General features: G+C 45.3%; 1 protein-coding gene across 5 annotated transcripts in view; it reads left to right on the forward strand.

The window, feature by feature from the left end:
• The window catches only part of FLNB (filamin B), a 70972-nt gene that overhangs the window by 43406 nt on the left and 4444 nt on the right, over nucleotides 1-23122 (forward strand). For 2 of the 5 annotated variants that reach the window (XM_054162514.1, XM_009910029.2), the window contains exons 21-43: nucleotides 549-1146; nucleotides 1361-1534; nucleotides 1890-2052; nucleotides 2439-2599; nucleotides 3650-3817; nucleotides 5323-5446; nucleotides 5718-5874; nucleotides 7476-7665; nucleotides 9742-9989; nucleotides 11720-11794; nucleotides 12511-12613; nucleotides 13494-13634; nucleotides 15169-15297; nucleotides 15760-15933; nucleotides 16084-16242; nucleotides 16603-16806; nucleotides 17385-17537; nucleotides 17858-17980; nucleotides 18546-18812; nucleotides 19267-19404; nucleotides 19496-19611; nucleotides 21404-21536; nucleotides 22587-22763. In XM_054162514.1, coding sequence (XP_054018489.1) covers nucleotides 549-1146; nucleotides 1361-1534; nucleotides 1890-2052; nucleotides 2439-2599; nucleotides 3650-3817; nucleotides 5323-5446; nucleotides 5718-5874; nucleotides 7476-7665; nucleotides 9742-9989; nucleotides 11720-11794; nucleotides 12511-12613; nucleotides 13494-13634; nucleotides 15169-15297; nucleotides 15760-15933; nucleotides 16084-16242; nucleotides 16603-16806; nucleotides 17385-17537; nucleotides 17858-17980; nucleotides 18546-18812; nucleotides 19267-19404; nucleotides 19496-19611; nucleotides 21404-21536; nucleotides 22587-22763 — 4075 coding nt within the window. Of the gene's footprint in view, nucleotides 1-548; nucleotides 1147-1360; nucleotides 1535-1889; nucleotides 2053-2438; nucleotides 2600-3649; nucleotides 3818-4423; nucleotides 4514-5322; nucleotides 5447-5717; nucleotides 5875-7475; nucleotides 7666-9741; nucleotides 9990-11719; nucleotides 11795-12510; nucleotides 12614-13493; nucleotides 13635-15168; nucleotides 15298-15759; nucleotides 15934-16083; nucleotides 16243-16602; nucleotides 16807-17384; nucleotides 17538-17857; nucleotides 17981-18545; nucleotides 18813-19266; nucleotides 19405-19495; nucleotides 19612-21403; nucleotides 21537-22586; nucleotides 22764-23122 lie in introns of all 5 variants that reach the window. The other 3 variants (XM_054162519.1, XM_009910030.2, XM_009910028.2) reach the window with 2 other exon arrangements.

Below are 23122 nucleotides of genomic sequence, written 5' to 3' on the forward strand. Positions count from 1 at the left end.
GTGGACTATTGCATGAGACTTGGCTCTGGTTTTGGCCAAACCAGACCCAGGAACATAGGAACAACCTTACTCAGAGTGCTGAGTTGTTCCTTTTGGGAGGCTTCATGACTCATTGAAATCATTCTATAACCCTGAACTAACAGTACTGCAAACATCCTGCACACCATAGCAAATACAAGCGTTGCTCCTAATTTAATGGAAGTTGGCCTCATGAACATGTCAACTATATTAATTGAGACACTTCTTTCTGAAGAAATGGATTTCAGGAAAAACTTGTGTACAGCCACCAAATATTTTAGTATTTCTACTTCTTATATCCCGTGGCTATATATGAACAGCTATAATGAGGGTATGAATATCCCTGCTGTGGAGGAGAGATGCCAACTTTCCAGTAAAAGCAAGGGGAGCAGCTAAGGAGACGTGGCGTTCTGTGTATTTTTAAGAGCTTGTTAATTGAGTCCCACATACAAACAAGTCTGACTAGGTAGTTTGTGCTGGCAATAACATGGAAAAAAATGAGTTTATCTCAACTGTACGTTCTCTTCTAGGTAAAAGCTCACGGTCCAGGTCTTCGAGGGGGCCTTGTTGGAAAACCAGCCCAATTCACGATAGATACCAAAGGGGCAGGAACTGGAGGTTTGGGTTTGACAGTAGAAGGTCCGTGTGAAGCTAAAATTGAATGCTCGGACAATGGTGATGGAACTTGCTCTGTCTCCTACCTCCCTACAAAGCCTGGAGAGTATTTTGTAAACATCCTCTTTGAAGAAGTTCACATTCCTGGTTCACCGTTTAAGGCAGACATAGAAATGCCATTTGATGTCTCTAAAGTTGTTGCCACAGGCCCAGGTCTGGAACGTGGTAAAGTGGGTGAGGCAGGGCTGCTGAATGTCGACTGCACAGAGGCAGGTCCTGGGGACCTGCGGGTGGACATGGTGTCGGATACCGGTTCCAAAGCTGAGATCCAGATCGACGATAACAAGGACGGGACTTATGTCGTGACATACGTGCCGCTCTCAGCTGGCATGTACACCATCAAGATGAGATACGGAGGAGAACAAGTGCCTAAATTTCCAGCCCGAGTCAAAGTGGATCCAGCTGTGGACACAAGCAGAGTTAAAGTGTTTGGGCCAGGAGTGGAAGGGAAAGGTGAGGATAAACCTTACCAGAGTTTGCAGGACTTGTGGTCCTGTATTCTGAGCATTGAAAGCTGCAATAGCCTTGCATGTTTCCATGGTGACCCTTGAACAGGGGTGTTTCGGTATGTTCCCAAATGAGTTGTTTATCGTGCTGCTTCACAAAATGTTTTGTCATCGGAAATACTTGCAGTTCTTGAAGTGACTCTTCAAAATGTATCCTGCAGATGTCTTCCGAGAAGCTACAGCTGAGTTCACTGTCGATGCTAGACCTCTAACAAAGGCTGGTGGTGACCACATCAGGACTCAGGTCACGAGCCCGTCTGGCTCCCCTGCTGACTGTCTCATCCAGGACAATGCCGACGGAACCTATTCAGTGGAGTACACGCCATTTGAAAAGGGTAACCTCTGGGGCTTTTGTGTGCCTTTTCTTTTTCACTTGAGAAGGGAAAACAGAGCAAGCAGCTGCTCTTACACTGCATTTGGCAAACTGCTGAGGTCTGCCAGTAACTTGCTGGCATCTCAGCAAGATTTTTGACAGCAGAGGAGGTAATTCTGTAGGAAGTAGCTGTATTTTAACCTGAACTGACTTCTCTGGTAGATGGCATCTTGGTTAGAAACTAGTGAAGTCTTGTGAAATACAGGAGGTGCCTCTTACTAGTATACAGATATTTAGGTCGATATCATCTTGTAGAAGTCATGTTAACTGATAAAAATATTTATGGAATTTGGGACGTGTTTTCCTCTTCCAAACAGGCCCCCACACAGTCAGCGTAACGTATGACGGCGTCCCTGTGCCAAACAGTCCCTTCAGAGTGAATGTGACGGAGGGCTGCCATCCATCACGTGTGAAGGCACAAGGACCTGGACTCAAAGAAGCTTTCACAAATCAGCCAAATGCATTTTCAGTTGTCACCAGGTGACTGAGCCTACTTGATGCGTAAGGAAGTCTCTGAGGGAGTGTAGTGGGCAGCGTGATGCGGCATGCTGGACACGGCACAAATATTTATAAAATTTAAAGTATTGCTACAAATGGGAAAGCCAAGCTGTGTCTTTCAGATTACTGTGTGCTACCTCATGCCTTACTGAGGACTTTGCTCTGTAGAGATTAGAGGTTGATAGCAATTGAGGATAAAAATGCAAGTAAGGTTATGCTGAGTGGCTTTGCATGCCAGAGCACACTGAGGACCAGATATCAGAAGTTCCTGCGTTTTCAGTAGGACAAAAATGGAGCCAGAGCATGTGAAGGCAACAAAGCTGTTGTTTGAAGCAGACGATTCTAACAATGTGTGGTTTCTCTTGCAGAGGGGCAGGCATTGGTGGCCTTGGAATAACTGTTGAAGGACCTTCAGAGTCTAAAATTAGCTGTAAAGATAACAAGGACGGGAGCTGCAGTGCCGAGTATGTTCCTTATGTTCCAGGAGACTATGATGTTAACATCACGTATGGGGGAGAGCATGTTCCTGGTAAGTACTCTTGCTCTGTGGCTTTCAGAAGAGGGAAGGTGTTGAACTTGATACCTTGGCTGCATCTCACTTGTGTGAGGGCAGAGTTGAGGTTTTGGCTGCCTGCTTTTCCAGGGAATTCAAGCAGAAACAGTGATGGCATTTGTTGCTCATACCCAGCCTGGAAGTGTGGAATGCTTTGTGCTGTGATGTGGTAGTTTTGAGGAAGGCCTGCAGTTTTTTCTTGTTTATGAAGTAGCTTCTGTGGGGATGTTCAAGAGCCTCATCAAGGCTGTAGCACCCATACAGGGGAACAAGAGAGTAGGTACAGATGGGTAAATAAGCGGTTTATGTGTAAGTGGTACATATTACATTAGGTCAAGAAAACAACCCTTTTGTATGTGTATGCATTCAAGACTTCTCCAGTAACGTGGTCTAATGGGTGATCTTATCATGGGGATTATATTAAACACTGCAAATTTTGTCTGCTGTGCCTTCTGCAGTGACCATTTGCTAAAGCAGACCTTTGCCTGTGTATGCATCTGCACTGGTGGTTAGGCTAAGTGAAGTAGGTGCCAGATATGTATGACAGCCAGCGGTTCATGGTTAAAAGGAGGATATTCTCCTTGATGTCAAGGATTAAATGCTCCTGAATGCCAGATACATTTTGCTGCAATGTTGAGGTTCTTAAATGCTGTCCTACTGGGTCGTCTTTCCTAGACTTTGTGAGTGAGCCCATTCTTTCCTCTTGGTCTCATCTCATTTATCAGCATACTGAACTTAGTAAAATGTGAAGGAAACAAATGCCTGTGTTGATGCTTCATTTGCACTTCTAGTTTCTTTCATGCTCTTTTCCTGAAGTGTGAGAAACAGGCCACAAATGAATCATTGAGTAGACAGTGGTGATGTAGAAGCACCATCATTACATTTCTGTCTTTTGCAGAAGCAAAGTAGTGGGGTTGGCATTCCTGCCTGAGATTAAGGGACGGTAATAAAAAAGCCCACGGAAAAGACCTTTTGTGTTTCTGTAACTTTACTGTGGTGTTTGACATTTGCTGTGCTAACTTCTAGGCAGTCCTTTCAAGGTTCCTGTGAAGGATGTCGTGGATCCCAGCAAGGTGAAAATAGCAGGACCAGGTTTGGGAACAGCCATTCGAGCCAAAATCCCGCAGTCCTTCACCGTAGATACCAGCAAGGCAGGAGTAGCACCCCTTGAGGTGGTGGTGTCAGGACCCAGAGGTAAGAACCAAAATAATCCAGCCAGCTGTGCTCCCATCTCTGCATTTGGATGGGTAAGGTACTCATGGCTCTGCTTTCAAAGGTGGTAATACCACTTGAATGAACGTTTTCCTCTGTTCCTGTTCATATGGCATATGCATCTTGACAACTGACCCATGTGTCATGCTGTAAGAGGAGAAAGGCTGTGTCCTAGACAGTCCTGCTTTGGGCAGTGTCTTTGGCTTTATCCTGGTCTGCAGAGCTGTGAGAAGTGACATTAGTAACCACCACTGGTGAACAATTGTGCCTTAGATTTAGATATCAAAAACTAAATCCAAAGTCTCACACATGAGTGCTTACTTGGGAAACCTGTGTCACCGGGTGGCAGGAGTCTGAAACATGGTGGAACCCTTCAGCAATCCCTAGAGAGCAGCAAGGCCCTCAAGTCATGGTGCTAATGATGTTTGCATTAGCCCAGGAAGCTGTGTCTCAGTGCCACAGTATCTTGGCAGCAAGTACCTTATGACTGCAAGTCTGGCCTTGCTAGGAGGCAAGAGCTGCTTCCCCAGTTGAGTGTCAGGTCATGCTGGAGCAGGTGCCCTTCAGGTAACCCTTCTTTAATTTTAGTAGATGAGACGGATTCCCAGGGATGGCGCTCCCCAGCGAAAGCCGTTTCGGATTTCTTTAAAGGTGATTCAAAGGGTGACACTGAGATGGGTTTGCACTCCTGACTACTTGGCAATCTTAGTTCTTGGAAATCCAATTGGCAACAGCAAGAATCATCTGGAGGAGGGGAAGGGAACCAGGCCTGTTGCTTTTAGGCTTTGCATGGCAACTATACATTTCCTCAGCTCTTGCTTTACTGCTAATCCACCTTGTGTTTTAGAGCCAGCTTGTAATTGTGGACTGCTTTGTGTGTTGATTTGAACTGATGTGTCACACAGTCTGCTGTAGATATAGCTTAATGCAAATGGAAATAATTGATCTTGCTGTCATAGAGCTTTGGCAGCTTGCAGGACTCTCCTGCCCAGGCAGTGAACCTGCCTTTCCAAATACCTGATTGTGAAAGACTCGGTTAGTGAATGCTACATGCCAGCTGGCTTTAGGGCTCAGTTCTGTGCAGTAAATCCCAGTAACAGTGTGTAATCTTGTCAATGGCAGTTCAGGCAGTAATCACCATTACTCATTTTCTTTCTTGTATGATCTTCAGTGTGTTTTGAGCAATTGCTCTTGACCTGGGCTGTACAGAAAAGCAGATTTTTCTCCAGTATTATCACGTGAAGCTTTTGTTTATAATGGGAAGATGGGAGCCCAGAGAGCAGTGGATAACTAATCTGAAGTCAATGGATTTTGGGTACAAAATGAGACTGATCACTGATCCACACCCTTTGCCTTCATTCAAAACAATGAATTTGAAATTTAGCCTGTTGCAAACTGTAGGAGTTGTGCATCGTGCAGCAAATGTCTGATGTACAACTGAGTTCTAACGGTGCAGATGAGAAAATATTCATCTCTTGCCTTTTTAGGAGTTGTGGAGCCTGTCGACATAGTAGACAATGGAGATGGCACCCATACAGTAGTCTACACCCCTACTCAGGAGGGACCCTATATGATCTCTGTCAAATACGCTGATGAAGAGATTCCTCGCAGGTAAGGTGATGAAGATAAGCTTAGAGGAACTACAAATTTAACAACTTGATTGTGCTCTCCCAGCACACAAACTCTGTTTAAGAGCTAACCGTAGTCCTTTCTGCTGAACCAGTGCGCTCTTTGCATGACTTCAGGGTTCAGTGGTAGGCTGAGCCTGCTTCACTTGCAGCAGAGATGCTGTAGGGGAGGTGTATCCACACCTGAGCATGTACTGCAGTAACTATGAGCTATTGACTTAAGAGGAGGGTGCAATAATTGGTTTCTCTTTAAGTCCCTTCAAGGTGAAGGTGCTTCCTACATATGATGCCAGTAAAGTGACAGCAAGTGGACCAGGTCTCAGTTCCTATGGCATACCAGCCAGCCTGCCTGTGGAGTTTGCTGTGGATGCTAAGGATGCTGGGCAGGGACTTCTGGCTGTGCAGATCACTGTAAGTAACTACAAAACCAAACAAGAGTGGAAACATGTTGTTCTGGGTGGATGCGAGTGTGTCCCATAAGAAGTGTCTACAGCTGTATTCCGGTATACCTAGTGGCCTGGACCCAGGGCTTGACTGTAAGGTCCAATACAGGAGGGTCTTGCACTCTGTATTTGTGGGGCTCTTGATGCTGCTTTTGTGACACTCCTGTCTTTGAAGTCATCACCCATGCTATATTTGCCTAACCTTCTACTCCACAAGTGCCCCAAATAAGATATTTTCTTATAAGATTATCGAAATGCTGGAATTTGAAGTGGAGACAGCTGTCTAGCAGTGTAGTTCAGCAAGGCCATGAGATAACATCCACACTGAGTGTTGCACAATGATAACTCGACAAAGAAATCTCCCTAAGGTTGCCAAAAGTCATAATCTGCTTAAGGAGATACTAGAGGAATGCTTTTGTTTGGCCCTTCCTGAAATTCTTGGTGCCTCGACTGTGGCCTCAGGAAGAAAGTCTCTGGTTAGTAGGCCATAAAGCACATTTCTCAGCTCTGGCATGCCTAGGTCATGGTATGGGGTTGTACTTGTCCTTCTGCATTCTTGCTCCCCTGATGTCCTGTGGTCTGCTCATATGCAGCAAAGCAGTTGCCCTTATTCTGGCATGCAGATGTGCTCTTAGAAGATCCAAAATGCTTAGCAGAGCTGCCAATCTGGCCATAGCTTTGAAGATCTAATTCCACAAATCCTGCATTGGTGGAAGTGCATAGGTGATCCTCCACACAGTATTTGTTTGTGTCTTGTTCTGAGCTGTTGAATGTCCAGTGTTTCATGAGCTGTCCTGAAAGACATTAAACTCTTTGGTGCTCTACCTATAATCTCAAGTCCTTTGCAGCTTATGTTGTACCTCAGATGGTGTTAAGCTGTGAGATACAGAATGGGGTCAACATGCCTTCAAACAGGCCTGGAAGACTTCCTAAAAATGCTTCATGCTTTGCAGTTGATGAGTAGCACTGAAAGCTGAGGCTGGGAGTAGCTCTGTTTGAAACAGTATGAGTAGTGCTGATCTTGGCTGTAGACAGGAAAGCTTGATGTTGAAGTTCAGATCTGTATTGTTTGTGTTGCTAACTCTTGCATTCAGTGCAGCAGCATCAGGACCTGGATGCTTCATCCCAGAGTGATGATGTCTAACATTGGGGGAAGCATTACAGGAGTCTGCCCTTTCAGGGAGCAGCTGGTCAGAGCTGCCTAGTGCTTTGTCAGGACAGAGCTGCACAGTCTGGCTTCTGATCTGTACCACAGGGACTTGAAGCATTCTTCATTTCCAGCATCAATATGAGAACGAAATCTAAAATTTCTTACAATTAATATAAAGTTCATTAAAATGGCTTGCTGCATTTTATAAACTTTCTTAAATAAAGGGTAATTAATGATCACTTTGATTTTTCTAGACTCCTCTGGTACCTTCTTTCTCCTAATAGTCTGTTCCTGGTACTAGTTCCTGAGTGAAATATATTTAACCCTCAAAAAGCTGCAGTCTGTATCTGTCTGAGACTGACTGAAGACATTTGTAACTAACTTCATAGTGCCTAAATCTTCTGGTCTGCATTCCTCAGGACCAGGAGGGCAAACCCAAGAGAGTGGACATTCATGACAACAAGGATGGCACTTACACAGTCACCTATGTTCCTGACAAAACCGGCCGCTACACGATTGGTGTGAAGTATGGTGGAGATGATATCCCATCCTCTCCCTATCGGATCCGGGCTTCTCCAGCTGGGGATGCCAGCAAGTGTTTGGCCACAGGTGAATTCTGGCTTCTCTGTTGCTGCTGTTTGTACTTGGTGTGAAGCTGCCTTCTGAGAATGGTACAGTTGATGTAGTGGAGATAGACTCTGGAGATGTGTAATCTGACAGCTCTTACCAAAGGGGTTTTCCTAAAGATAAAGGAGGAATCTCTTGCAGTCTCTAGCAAAACCTTTCAAATTGTCTGGGCTGTTATGAACAGACAGATAAAACTGGAATCTCATACTTACTTTAGTCTAGGTAAATCCTGCTGAGAACTGCAGTGAGGTTGCTATAAAAAATAATGCATCAGCCCACGTTCACTGCATCATGTGTCTTGCGCTGCAAGTGTTGCAAGAGGGTTTTCTTTCCTACCAAGAACAGAATTAATTGTGAGGATGCAAATAGCTGGCTGTGTGTTTCTACATTGGCAAAGCCTGTTCAGGTTGGGTGTTACTGGTGAAAAATTCAACTTTTCTGTCTGGCTGGCCAGGATCTGAATAGATTTTGGGGAGGTGTGTATGGATAGAGATAGCCTAAAGACAAGATGTTACTGCAACTCAAACATTATTACCTCAAAAATCAGTGCTGTGGTGCAGGGGGAAGGTCTCAAAATTTGTTGCTGTAGGAGCACACTTACAGCCTCAACCCTTGCCTGTTCTCAGGGTGGGTGATAATCATACAGCTTTCGACTGGCCACTGTGGCACTCTGCTACCTCCTAACCAGCCAGAGGCTGTGGCAGGGAGCGGAGGTGACCAGGAACTAGTTACAAGAATGCCACTGAATATTAAATCCTGTGATATTTAGAGTAATAAATTAGGCAAGTCCAAATTGAACAGGGAAACAGTCTGTGATTGTAGACCTGTGAGGTTATCTGGGCACCATGCTGACTTGCCATTGTGCAGCTAGAGTGTACCTGGTGCCTTTTCATCAGCTGGCTGCTTTCAAGCCTGCTTAAAGCAGAAATATATTCCTGGCACAATGGAAAACAGAGTGGCAGTATCCCCTTTGCTTTAGAATTTGTTTAGAAAGGGCCTTAATGGCTGAATTTGATACTGTTGCAAGTAACTCAAGTCATTGACTAATAAAATAACTGATGGAGATTGTCAGATGCTAGCTTAAGTTTCCCCTTTCCAAGAAGTGCCTGACTCTGCTGTAAAGCTGAAATACAATCACCATAGGAATAGAAGCTGGAATACTGTCAAGCTATTAAAACAGCAGGTTCATTGCCACTTGAAAATGAGCCTTTTACCTGGTATAACAAGTGCTGGTCAAAACCAAGAGCATTGAGTATGTACTTCAAATGTGACTTAATAGTTCTCATTTAAACACAGTGTTCTTGAGGCTGGATCAAATTGCTACAATTTGGGCATTGTTTCACAATTTTTTCTTTTGGGGTGTGGTGGAATGGTGGGAAATCATGTGTGGGAAATGTATGAGGAAGCAGCTGTGGTTGCTACTGTGCCCTTTTGTAAGTACTCTCACAGGGAGGCTTATATTGAAGCTGGAGGTGGGGAGATTCAGGCTGGATGTGAGGAGGAAGTTCTTCACCGTGAGAGTGGTGAAGCCCTGGAATGGGTTGTCCAGGGAGGTGGTTGGGGCGCCGTCCCTGGAGGTGTTTAAGACCAGGCTGGATGAGGCTCTGGCCAGCCTGATCTAGTGTGGGGTGTCCCTGCCCGTGGCAGGGGGGTTGGAACTAGATGATCCTTGTGGTCCCTTCCAACCCTGACTGATACTATGATATTAAAGTAGTGACAGCAGAATCCTTGGCCAGGGTGGAAGGTAGTGCCTTTGATTCTGGTGAAGGAGGACAATAAGAGTATGGGCTAAGGTGTTGTTGCTTCAAACTTAGCTCATCTTCCCCTCTGTTCTCGTTCAGCCTTTCTGATTGCAGAGAAGGAAAGCTGGAGGTCAGCTCTTGCCACTATGCTGTCCAACACTACAAATGTCCTTTTATTGTACATCAGCTCCCAAAAATCACTTCTGTGGGTTCCTGGGACGGGTGTTTTGTTGCTGGGCTTCCCAGGCCCCTTGCGGTCGGCCTGCCTGGGAAAACTGTTCTCTGAATGCGTTCTGTAATGAAAATTGCCTTGCAGGTCCTGGAATTGCACCCACTGTGAAGACCGGTGAGGAGGTTGGTTTTGTGGTAGATGCCAAATCAGCAGGGAAGGGAAAAGTGACGTGCACAGTCCTGACGCCAGACGGGACAGAAGCTGAAGCAGATGTTGTTGAGAATGAGGATGGGACTTATGATATCTTCTACACCGCTGCCAAACCAGGAACCTATGTGATTTACGTCCGCTTTGGTGGGGTGGACATTCCCAACAGTCCTTTCACCGTCATGGTAAGCCAGCTCTGCTCCCAAAATGCCTCCCACTCGGATTCCTGTTGCCTGTTGTTTTATCGAGTGATAGGTTAGCTCTCTGTGTCAATGTTCGTTTAGTCCTTTACTAAACTAGCAGGAGCTAGTTTGTTGCTTGCAAACCTTGTTTTGAGCCGGCAGCACAGTTAAGTGAAGAGGGATAGAAGCCATTGGAGGATGAAGACTTGGCTTCTCTGAACTTTGCATTTCCTGACCATTAGTTCTCTTTGTAAATGATGTAAGGGTGGTTGCAATCAGCCTCTATGGCTAATTACTTCAGCTGTTATCAGATACACTGCTCTGACTTGTCCATCCATCTCTCACTCTCTGTAATGTTGACCCCAAAATAAGGAACAGTCTGCTGACAGATCTCAGGGAGGGAGGCTGTTATGATTTGCAAGTGCTAGTTAAACTGTTATAGCCAAATTCCCCCTCCTAATTATGTTCAACATGCAGTACTTCAGCATGTTGAGGTTTAAAAAGCAAACAGAAATCCAGTCTCCCTGAGGAGCAGAGAAGGCGCCTCTCGAGGCTCAGAGAAACCTTTCATGTGAAGATCAGTTCTGCGTTAGCAAAACAAGTTTTGGCCTTGTAATCTTTGGTGAGGTGGCCTCTGTATCTTGGTCTGTTAAACCACATGGCCATGCTTGTGCTGAGTCTGTTTGGAATATATGGGTGCCTTCTTGGGGCCAGGCACACTGTTTTTTCCTACCTGCGGATCACTGCCAATGTCTCTGAAGTTTTTCATGAGGAAACTGACTTTCTTGGTTGCTGCTCAAAGCTCACCACAGGAAATGTCTCTTGAGGTTAGGGAGCCTGCTCCTGGCCAGCCAAAATTCCCACTTCACAGCTGACTGATGCAGTAGGTGTTTGACTTGAGTGTCTCAGATGAGGATGGAGAACAGTGCAGCAGCAGTATTCCTGCTTTCTCATTGGTTTCCTTAGTAGAGTCTTTCCACGCGTATGTTCTGAGTAGGTTGTTTTGTTAGGGTGGTTTGCCGTCATGTAGAAGGGCAGGACAAGCTAGGGTGTCTGAGCCCAGTGGAGCTGTGTTCGTGAATGTCAGTCCTGGCTGCCCTTGTTGGGTTAAGTGGGGGAGATGGGAATTTGCAAGTCATCCTCTTGGCATGCCTGGTGGGAAGGGAGGCTGCGCCAGGGGAAAACACATTTGGTGTCTTGACGACGCCATCCCAGCTATGAATCAGAAGAATGGCTTTGCAGCTATGGGTGGATGTGGGCTGGGTCATTCACCCAAGGGCATGAGCTGGGAGCAGCCTTCCCACGGCAGCAGGCTCCCCAGCCTCCCGGTTTGTGCGCCATGTTGCACAGTTCTTGGGGACGTGCATCTTAGGTTAAAATCTTTCAGTTCTTTCCCTACCACAGTCCCATAAAAAGCAACTCTGAAATTCGATTCCAGCAGTGTTTGGGCATTGCTTTCAGCTTCCCTCCCAGGCTCCCAGCAGCGGCATGTTCTGACTTTGTCCCTTTGCTGGGCTACTGGTGGCTTCCCGCTGTGTCCAATGCCTGTTTATACAGACAGTTTCCCAGCTCCCCAGTTCAATCCACATCCTTGTGATGGTGAGAAGACTGGGAGGGCTGTGTGATGGGAGGAAGGTGTTGAGGAGCGGAAAGGAGCTTAATGTTCAGTACTGTGAAAGGTGGGAACGCTTCTGTGACAGAACACCACCTAACCTGCCTTTACCCCTGCCCAGGCTGTAGATGCAGATGATGTCACCGTGCGGTCGCAGGAGCCAGTGGGCAGCTCCCCCCCCGGATTTCGCCCTTGGGTACACAATTTTTACATTTTTCAGCTGTTTTTCTCCCATCTGTGTTCCATTTCAGATGACATCCTGCTTCTTGGGACTGCTTGAATTGCTCTGGTCACTGTGTTCATTCTTTCTGTTTGATCAATTGCTCTTGGGATCCAGACCTTGTTTTCACTTTGCTGCTTGAAGGGAGTCTTCAAATAAACTCTCATTTAAACATGAGGAGGATCATTACACCTACAGCTTCTACTTCTTCAATGTCTGCTGTTGGCAAAAGCAACCTGAGCACATGGCTTTTTCTCAGTAAAACACACAGTGTCTCGAGTCCAGTGTCACATTGTGAAATCTGTTCCTTTCATCCATTTTGTGTTGCAACCACTCTGCCCCACTCAGAAATCACTTTCTCTTCCAGGCCTTAAGCAACTAAATCCTTTCAGATGGAGCCACTTTGGGTCTTGTGTGTGCTACATTTTCTTCCATCCCTTTGTGTTCCATTTTTATCTCTTTTTTTTCCAGCATGTCTTCCATTCGCACCGTGTGTGATTCACTCTGCTCTGTGGTGTGGTGGTGTTACCGAGGAGAGCTTGGCCAGATGCTGCTCTGGTTGAGCCCAGTCCTGTGGCTGGCTGCAATAATCACCACCCGCGCTCTTCTGCTTTTGCTCACAATGGCATTGCTCAGTGCTCATTTGGGTCTGATATCCTTTTTGAAATATCCCAATCTTCTGCTTCCTTCAGGTCACGGAAGAAGCTTATGTCCCAGTTGGAGACATGAATGGCATGGGGTTCAGGCCCTTCGATATGGTTATCCCTTTTGCTGTAAGGAAAGGAGAAATAACAGGTACCTGGAGTGTGTGTGGCCTTTTGGGGAGGCTTTGCTTTTTGTTAGCATGTTTTTCTGTTTGCAGCTAACAGTCTGGGTGGTCTAGACCACAGTGTGCGTGGGGGAGGATTGTATCCTGCTAGCAACTTAGTTGTTTAATTTGACATGAAGTGGCACCCGCTGAGGATGAGTAGGCTACACCCTGCTGATGGTTTGAGTTAAGTAAAGGGATTCTTGGTGCTGCTCAGTTAGGCTGTGAGCTACCCCACTGTTGCTACTTTTAGTCTCTGGAGCTGGTACATGCATCCTTGATCAACATCATTACTTACATTGTACAGATGCTGCAGAACAGTCTAATCATGCATTCCTATCACATTCCTTCACCAAAGCAGGCACCCCTTCTTCCACAGGTCTGGCAGCTGAAAGCATCTCCCCAGCAACATCCTAGATGCACTAAGCTCCTGCGCATAACAGACTATGTCCCTTCCTGCTCGCTAGCTCAGCAGTCTCACCCCAAGCCCTGGTCTGTCCCTGTTGAGGGGTCAGTCAATCTTTCCTTTTCCAAAGAGCTGCAGGAGAGGGATTGTCTTGCAATGAGGTGCTTTTCCTGGGGCTTGCCGTGGAAATTTCAGTGGCTGAAGCAAACAGTCCTTCCTGTGGAGTTTGTAAGGTCGCAGGACTGTTTGCCAGATGTCTGCTGCTGTGTGGTATTCTTGTAGCTTAAGTAGAAAACATGTCTGGTTAGTGTTCCCATTAGTCTCCTATTTGTGCCTGTGGGTAAGCAGTTTAACAATTTCAAATGCTTGTTTGAAATGGAAATGGCTAGACAATTCCTTGTGAGTGGGAGAGGGGGAGCAGGCAGCTTCTCCCCCTGTAACTCTTGGGTGGCTTTTTGTAGGTGAAGTGCTCATGCCCTCCGGAAAGACTGATACGCCTGATATTGTGGATAACAAGGATGGCACAGTGACAGTGAGATATGCTCCTACTGAGGTTGGGCTGCATGAAATGCACATCAAATATATGGGAAAGCACATCCCAGGTGAGTCTGACAAAGTGGGTGACACAAATCCAAGTGCAGCACCCTGCTGATGCTTTTGCTATCTGTGAAGCGTAGTTGTATACATTGCAGTAAGAACTGCTCAGGACCTCTTGCCATCTAGCAGCAGTTTATCTGTAAGCAGTCCGGAAAGAAACTAAAGCAAAGAAGTAAGTGCTGGCACATGTGAGCTTCCATTGTGGTTTAATAGTACCAGCCAGGCTTAAAATGGATTTTGGTTTTGGAATCTGGCTTTTGTGGCATCTTATTATGAAGAAGAAACGTACAATTTTCAAACTGCCATTTTTTTTCAGGTTGAAATTTACTACCATGGTGCTCAAGTAAACTAGTGGTTACAGTACACATTTATTTTCAAAATGGCATTGGCATAGAATCTCTGAACTGTGGGGAGGACTCAATGGCTAAAACACTATAGTTACTCTTTCCATCTCATTGCAGCAAAATAAAATGCACATGCACATTATGCTGTAATTTTACTTTCTTCCTGCCTGCTGCTTAACAAACAGAAACCACTGCCTTTCATTCCCTTTTTCTTCTATTCATTGTCCTTACTTCACCAGCTCCTGCAGCTCCCTAGACAAAGCTCTCCCTTGCCTGGAGGCTGGGGCTGCCCTGAGGTTCTCCCAGTGTGCTGGCTGTGTGGAGCTGGAGCAAAACCAGACAGATCTGTAGAAGAATGTGTAGACATAAGACAAAACCTTCACTGGGCTGCTGGTCCTGTTGGTGTAAGACAGAGGAAGGCTTTGGCTGAAGTAGGGAGCTCAGTGTGTGGTGTGACTTCAGTATCTTCATGACTTGTATGGATATAACACCGACCTAAGTGCCAAATGGGCAGATATGGTGGTTCAGTGAGACTGTGACCCTGCACCTGGACAGAAGGACAGGTGTGCTGTAATGCTTTCTTCTTGAAGGCTATTGTGAATCAAACTTGCTCTGGTCTCAGCTGCAAGATCTAGTTTTGGACTTGAGAGCTATCTGTGCCTTTTTTTGGAAACCATTTTGGCTGTTGGTTACTGTTCTTTTTGTTCTTGTGCGCCAGTTTAGCTAATCTGAGGCTGACAAATGTGTTTCTTGGATATATTTCAGATTTGCTAGTCCAGGTTCATTGAGTCAAACAATATGTTGTGCTAGTTCCTAATTCTGAGCTACCAAAATTCATGATCTGTGCCTGAGCTGAAAGGCTGTGTCCTGATTTAATGTGCTAAAAATAAACTTGTAATGCATAAGACTCTTTACAACCTCATTGAAGCTTATATCTGGTAATTTGGGTAACATTGACTTTGTCATGACTGAAAGTGGAACAAATTGTGAAGAAGTATCTTTTGAAGATGAAAGAGGAGGCTTAATCAGTTTAAGTGCCTTATAGTCACATAAAGATTCTTCAAATACCTAGTGACAAAGCTATGAAGAACATGGCTGTCAATCCCATTGGGTTGGAGGAGCTTGTTGTCCATTTTATTCTTGTTGTCCAGGCCACTGATCCTTAAAAGTGCTTCTCTTGTTCATTTTCCTTTAGAGAGCCCTCTGCAGTTCTATGTGAACTATCCAAACAGTGGCAGTGTGTCAGCTTATGGGCCTGGCCTCATTTATGGAGTTGCAAATAAACCGGCAACTTTCACCATTGTCACAGAGGATGCAGGAGAGGGTAAGTCTGTTCTTTAAATCCATCCTGTCCTAAACTAGGAACTTCTTGGCAGTGTGATCTGCATCGGCATTAATTTGCATTCATCTGTCTCACTATGAATTTCTGGTGTGATACAACTGACTTTTGTGAATATCAGACTGCTACTTGCAGTAAGACTTAGTTTATTACCTCTTCCTGAGAGCAGTAGATGTAGCCTGTGGTACAGGCTGCAAGCAATTTGTTTAATTAAAACTAAACTGGAGGCAGCTTAGATCTAGGAGATAACTGGAGGAGGAATCACTCTTAGGTAAATCTAACAGACTAAATAGAGTTGTGGTCTTAGTGGATGGGCCTGAGCTCCTTTTGCTACTGTCTTTTGGAAATATCCATTGAAGCTCCATTTTCAGTACCAAGTACTGAATCTTCCTCTATGGACTTGCTGTGCATGAAGATTTACAAAGTACTGTTCTCCTTGTTTCCTAGGTGGGCTGGACTTGGCTATTGAAGGACCCTCAAAAGCAGAGATCAGCTGCATTGATAACAAAGATGGGACATGCACAGTCACATACCTGCCTACTCTGCCTGGAAACTACAGCATCCTGGTCAAGTACAATGACAAACACATTCCAGGCAGTCCATTCACAGCCAAGATCACAGGTATAAAGTTTAGACTTCTGGAAGTACTTCATAAGGAGAACTAAATTCTAATAGCATTAGGGACTTAGTTTGTGGCAGGAACATGGAGTCCTCTGACTTGCTCTGTACTTAATCTTGTGATGTTTTTCTGATTCATCTTTGTACATTCAGATGATAACAGAACACGGTCCCAGGTTAAGCTCGGTTCTGCTGCTGACTTTTTGTTGGACATCCATGAGACTGATCTCAGTCTCTTAACAGCCAGCATTAAAGCCCCATCAGGTCGTGATGAGCCTTGTCTTCTGAAGAGGCTACCCAATAACCACGTTGGTAAGCTCTGACATTAGTATAGTAGCCCCTACTCAGCTTTGTTTTGCTATGTAAAAAACTGACTTCTCTGCTCCTTCCCAGAAGTGTGGTGTCAAACCAGGTGGGTGATGGGTTTTGGTACGCTTGACCAAGGACAGAAGAGTATGAAGAACGACCCCTTGCATTAGCTTGCTTGAGGCATGCCAAGTTGTGATGGAAATGCTTTTTGTGAGTGTATGTGAGTGGCTTTGTGGCCCATTTGAGAGCAACATTTGATGTGTAAAATTTTCTTTCAGTATTTCATTTCTTGGTGTAATTAAGGCATTTAAGTATAACATGTATCAAAAGTGAGTAAGTTTGTCACATTTCTCTGCTTTGTAGGCATCTCATTCATTCCACGGGAAGTAGGAGAGCATGTGGTTAGCATCAAGAAAAATGGGAGCCATGTAGCAAACAGTCCTGTAACAATCATGGTGGTCCAGTCTGAGATAGGAGATGCCAGACGAGCAAGAGTTTTTGGACGTGGCTTGGTAGAAGGACGAACCTTTGAAATGTGTGACTTCATTGTAGACACAAGAGATGCAGGTTGGTTTCATCACAAAGGCAGTGTGAGATGCTGTGAGAATGCTCTCATTAAGATGCATATTTCTCTCAGCCTGTGAGCACCAGGTCACAAGCCACAAAGCAGCAGATGCAAATAGCATATTCAGCATGCACAGTCATTATTGTCAGTTATTAACTACAGGCAATGCTATTAACTTCAAAAAAGCTTTGCATTGTCATGACTGATGTCTTCTGTTACAGCCACTGAGGTACCCATGAAGGTGTTCTTTCATGTGCTGGTTCTAGTGTCATTGTGTACAGCATGATGGAAATCAGGACATCTTTCTATTGATTTAATGTGAAGCCTGTGCCACAGTCTTTGAAACTAGTTTTTCAACAGTAATGAAATAAAAGGGATGAAATGAATTTTTATGAGCTGAATGCATGTTATGCCTTCAATGTATGACTGATTAGGACTCCAAAAATGTTGTTAGGGCATCATGCAACTGCGCAGTGTGATGCAAAACTACTGACTAGCTACTGCTATGGGTTTGGACTGCTTTTATGTCAAATTTATAATAGCCTCAGATTTCCATAGTGCTAACTTAGCTGTATTGTAGGTTATGGTGGGATCTCGCTGGCAGTTGAAGGACCCAGTAAAGTAGATATCCAGACTGAAGACCTAGAAGATGGTACTTGCAAAGTGTCCTACTTCCCGACTGTACCTGGGGTCTACATTGTGTCCACTAAATTTGCAGATGAACATATTCCAGGTAAGCAGAAGTGTCGGGCAGCTTTTTGGTTAGTACAATAAAATTCTTACCTAGCTGGCCAGCATGCTGGAACTGCAGGTGGCTGTGTGATTTGGCTCAGACTAGGTCCTAAAGAAGCAAGGAGAACCCTACCTGTACCCTCCACAAGCAGCAAGCATCCAAAACCGCTCTGGTTACATGGCTGTATTTCACTTGGATGTGACTGTTTGCTGTCTCTAAAACTTGCGCTGTGATGGACTGCAAGGCAGAGGAGGATTTTAATTCCTGCCCTTGATGCAGTGTGTAAGGGGCAGAGGACTGATTTGCTGTGGTGTTTACAGGCAGCCCATTTACTGTGAAGATAAGCGGTGAAGGAAGAGTTAAGGAGAGCATCACACGAACAAGACGAGCTCCATCTGTTGCAACAGTAGGAAGCATATGTGATCTGAACCTCAAAATTCCAGGTAGGCAAAGTCTTTATCTCCGTAGGCATAACTTGTACTTGTGCAGCATAGTGTACTGGAAGCAGTGGAAATAAACTTCAGTGTTGTTAAGGTATCCTCATAGTAAGTTTAGGGCAGAAACGCTGGTGGTGTGGTCTCTTTTGAATGGGTAAAAATAAGCACAGCGTAAGGAGAAATAAATACTATGGAGGCCTTAATCTAGTCTGTGTACAGCAGACTGGGGAAGGAGCTGCACAGCTCACCCTGTCTCTGGGGCTTTAAGATGATCATATTGTCTGTTAAGTGTTTGTACTGCTGTCTGGCAAATGTGAGTCACATAGGCCAGTCTCAGCTGGCTGCACTTAACCAGCCTCTTCATTCGCTTCCATAGCACCTGGTGGGACACATCTTGCCAGGCTTCCTGTTTGGCAGCATATACCTAGCTGAGCATGCAAACTGGCACCTGTGTGCTGCTTCTGTTGTTTGTACTGCGTAATCACCTGAGCTCAGATCCTGCTTCTGAACACAAAATACCAAACCCCTTTGTCATTTTCTAATCTGCTTCTAAAAATTCTCTTCTTGTTAGAAATTGATTGTGGAGATATGACAGCCCAGGTGACTAGTCCCTCTGGAAGAAACTTTGATGCTGAAATTGTAGAAGCTGACAAAAACACCTACTGTGTCCGCTTTGTACCACAAGAAATGGGGGTCCACACTGTGGATGTCAAATACAGAGGGCAGCCAGTGCCAGGCAGCCCCTTCCAGTTCACCGTGGGGCCGCTGGGTGAGGGAGGAGCCCATAAAGTGAGAGCTGGAGGCCCAGGGCTGGAGCGTGGAGAGACTGGTGTCCCAGGTGAGTCCTCTGCTCTTGCTAGGTTCCAGTGCCTGCTGTGCACTGCTCTGCAGCACAAGTGCTTTGATTTCTGTTAGCCTCTCATCTAAGAGTTTGGGAGAGCTTGGTGTAGCCCTGTAAGGTCATCCCAAGCCAGGGTTAATCAGTGGAGAAACATGGAGTAATAATGCTGCCAGTCATGCAGATAGAGAAGTCTGGAAATCTACCTTTTGAAAACTTGACTGCTCTCACAGGATGTGCCTGAGGCTGTAAGTTGTGTTATACAGGGCTAATGGCCTAATTCAAGGCTAATAGGAGCCTCTTGGAGAAAATTCTGAGTGTTACCACCCAGGATGATGAGACAAGGTCCCATTCTTCATACACAAGAATGGAATGTGCAGTCTGTTAAGAAGAAGCTGCAACCCAGCAGCAGCAGTGAAGTGATTCTTGTGTGCGCTCTTGTGTGCTTCCACAGCCGAGTTCAGTATATGGACACGGGAAGCTGGAGCTGGAGGACTGTCTATTGCTGTGGAGGGGCCAAGTAAAGCAGAAATTGCCTTTGAGGACCATAAAGATGGATCTTGTGGTGTGTCGTACATAGTTCAAGAGCCAGGTACGTACTCTTGCCACCAGATCACACTGAGATAACTGAATGCTGTTTTCAGAGAAACTAAGGATACTTACTGCTTCTTTTCTTCCTGCAGGCAACTATGAGGTGTCCATAAAGTTCAATGATGAGCACATTCCTGAAAGCCCCTACCTGGTTCCTGTCATTGCCCCCTCCGATGATGCTCGCAGGCTCACTGTCACTAGTCTTCAGGTGAGACATAAGGAAACATCTCCACAACTTGCCACACAGACTGATTTCGTCCTTGTTCTCAGATGAATATGGTTGTCCTTACTTCTCAGTGATAGCCTTGCCTTGGTTGATGCTTGTTTTCAAGCTCAGTTTGCAGACAGAGAGAGGTTTTTGGCAGCTGGCCCCTTAATTAACTTGGGCCAGTAGAGGTGGTCTGGCTCTGGCTAGCCAGAATTTGAAGGCAGATTGTTCAACTGAGTGTTAAAAGTTGTTAACACATGAGAATTAAGAATAAGAGGCCCTAGAAATAGCATTGGAAGAGCTAAAACTTGCTTTCCACCCTCAGCTAGAAGAAGGCCAAGGAGAACTGAAACATGAATTTGAACCACCAGAGATCATGTCTAGTAATGAGTTGCTTGGTTGGCATGTGGACTGAAGAGATGGGTTTTCATGGGCAAGGCAGCACTGGGACATTGCTGCAGCCTTGCTGGAGCATTCATGTGAACAGATGGAGGGGGTCTCGCTGTGAAGTCACAGTGCAGATTTGCTCTGGCTGATGGCACAAAACCACACAGTTGCAGTTCAGATGATTCATTACAGTAGCAAATCTCGGTGAATCACAGCTCTGTAGTTGCCCTGGTTCATCTGTTAACCTCACCATGTCATTTTCGTGTGTGTGTGGTTATGTGCATTAAATTCAAGTAACATTAAAGGCCCTACTTAAATCTCCAAAGCCAGAAACTTGGAAGTGAGACTGAGACTCTGTGTCTAAATATACTGTACCTCAGTACTCATGGAGTGGTGGTAAGCAATTAGTACCTCAGTTGAGGCTCTCTTTTGGATATGTCCCAGCTGTGGTCCCTAGAAGTTGGCTTGGGCTGCAGGACTCTTCCACCTTGACTGTGTAAATGAATCATGACAGCCTTATTGCATAATACCTCTTCTAACCACGAGTTACAAGGGCGTTAATTAGTCGCTGTGGTATTGATGTTTCTCTTGTGTTTCATTTAAAGACTCTTGACAGGAATACTCACTTCAATTAAGTCCTGGAGAGGTAGATAAAGCTGAGTATTTGGTAACGGAGCACAGTGTGCATCAGCCTCTGCTAAACCTGCACCAGGGATTTGCTTTATATGTTGTACCTCAGTTCTACTCAGTTGCATTTATTTCCCTCTTCAGGATTTAGTTGAAAATAAACTCAGGTAAAGTATGTTCAATGTAAAACATTACTGCTGGGTAGCTGCATGGACTGCTCTGGTAGAGGACTATTGCAGCCTGGATGCAGAGCTGCCTGGCCTTCCACCGATGGCCTGACAGCATGGCAACATCTGATTTTGTGTTTTAAATTGTTTTCTCATGTCAAGATATCTTGTGGTGGCATTCTAAATGCAGCCTCTTGTGGTAAATATAAACATGCACATTACTGTTTCAGACAACTGGGTTATCAGAGGCTTTTACCCCAAACGAGTCTAGAATGACTGGGCTGAAAAGGGAGCTGCATCTTAAACATCCTTTGAATCAAGTGCCTGAATACTGGGGCTTACCTCAGTGATAACAGGTGACTGGTCTTCTAAACCTTCCTTCACCTGATTTGAGTCCTCTGTCTTCCAAGAATGATCTGTTACTAGGAGAAAAATCCTTTTAGGCCACACAAGTGACTGATTTGAGAGTTGATGCAAGTCACAACTTTATGCCTCTTGGTGAAATCTGGAAAAAAATAATATATATATATGCTGAAGTGGTTATTTCCCACAGATCTTGTAATGTCTGAAATGAAGTTTTAAATTTGATAATCTGACTGTTGCGTTCTCAGGAGTCTGGATTAAAAGTTAATCAGCCAGCATCCTTTGCTATAAGGCTGAATGGGGCAAAGGGCAAGATCGATGCTAAAGTCCACAGCCCCTCTGGAGCTGTAGAGGAGTGCCACGTGTCTGAGCTGGAGCCAGGTGAGCATGGCTTTATATTGGTCAGAACAAACTGGGTGACCTACAAAACACACTTGCTGCCCCACAGCAGGGTTTAGTCCCTTTGGCTTGTGGACAATATACCCAAGGGACAAAGACCTTGCTTGGAGAATGAATTCTTGGTGTCAAGTGTCGTTGGGTCAGGGTAAAGTCCACACTTTTCCTATGTAACCCATGAAATGACTGAGCCCTAACTTGTGTAGGGTTAGAGATATTTAAGTCTTGGCTTGCCAGTGAAGGTACAGCAACACTAGTCATAAAAGAAATACGATGTGGTTGTTGAATTTAGCCAGGATGACTTTTATTTTTTCAAAGCTATGCTTCCATCTTTGACTAATAGTTTATTTGTAACTTGCAGTCACTCCTTCATACAAAATGTCAAGGAAGCTGAATGTAAGCAAACACTACAGAAAGCTCAACACCTGTTTCAGCAATGAGCTTTTGTGTTTTGTTTCTTTTACTTGAAGTCTGAATGAGTTATGATCTGTACTATGGACAGACAGCAGCTGTCCAGCTGGGGAAGATCAGTCCCTCCTCTGGCTTAACATGCAATCAAAAATGTTAAGTATCAGCAAATTGTTAAATGACTTTATTGCGTGAAGGTGTGGTGCCTGGTGTCGGAGCAGCACACAGCCTGCTGGTAAGCTTTGCCTTGCTCTTACTGGCTGCTTCTCTTCTCTGCACTACACCCTCAATTGTTGACAGGTTGGGCTGTGATAAAGCTATCATGTTTGGTGCACGTGTGAGGCATATAACCTTAAAACTCACCCTGCAGACTAGATGACAGCTGAGATCAGGTCGTAGTAGACAAGGTGAAAATACAACCCCTGACACCTCCTGCGATACATGCTGTGTTTTCCTACTTAAATATGAGCTTAGCAGCTCGTGTGGCTGAGTTTGCTTGCACTGGCACCAGAATATGTTGAAGTGTTACAGCAGCCTTGCTTGGGTTGCTAGCCAGCCCCGTGCTGGGTTTCATTGCTGTTCTACTGTTGTCTCTAATAGCTCAGCAGAGTCACTTCTCTCTTGCAGACAAGTATGCTGTTCGGTTCATCCCCCACGAGAACGGCATCCACTCCATCGATGTCAAGTTCAACGGGAGCCACGTGGTGGGCAGCCCGTTCAAAGTGCGCGTTGGGGAGCCTGGGCAGGCAGGCAACCCCGCGCTCGTCACGGCCTATGGGTCTGGCCTGGAGAGTGGTACCACAGGTAACCCTTTCACAGCTCTGACTGGAACCTGGCTGCGCTCTGGCTTTGAGAGACAGAAGCTGTTCCTAGGCTTATTTTCACGTGACCTTGCCTGCTGAGGCAGCTGAACTAACCCACATTCTTTGCTGACCTGAGCACAAGCTAATTTTGCTTCCTCACATGCTCCTCAAGCCTTATAACCACCGGTTAGTGAAACTGCAAGCTGTACTGGGCCTTAAACTTAAAACCTCTGTAAACCAATAACTGCACACAAGTTCACTTGAACTGGTTAGCAGCTGGGTGACAACTCTGCCAGTTAGTTTAGCTCCATATCAGTGGTCCCTCATTGCTCCACAGATGCTCTGGCTCCCTTCCACGCC

Source organism: Dryobates pubescens, chromosome 1, assembly GCF_014839835.1.
Source record: "Dryobates pubescens isolate bDryPub1 chromosome 1, bDryPub1.pri, whole genome shotgun sequence".
Classification (NCBI taxonomy): Eukaryota; Metazoa; Chordata; class Aves; order Piciformes; family Picidae; genus Dryobates; species Dryobates pubescens.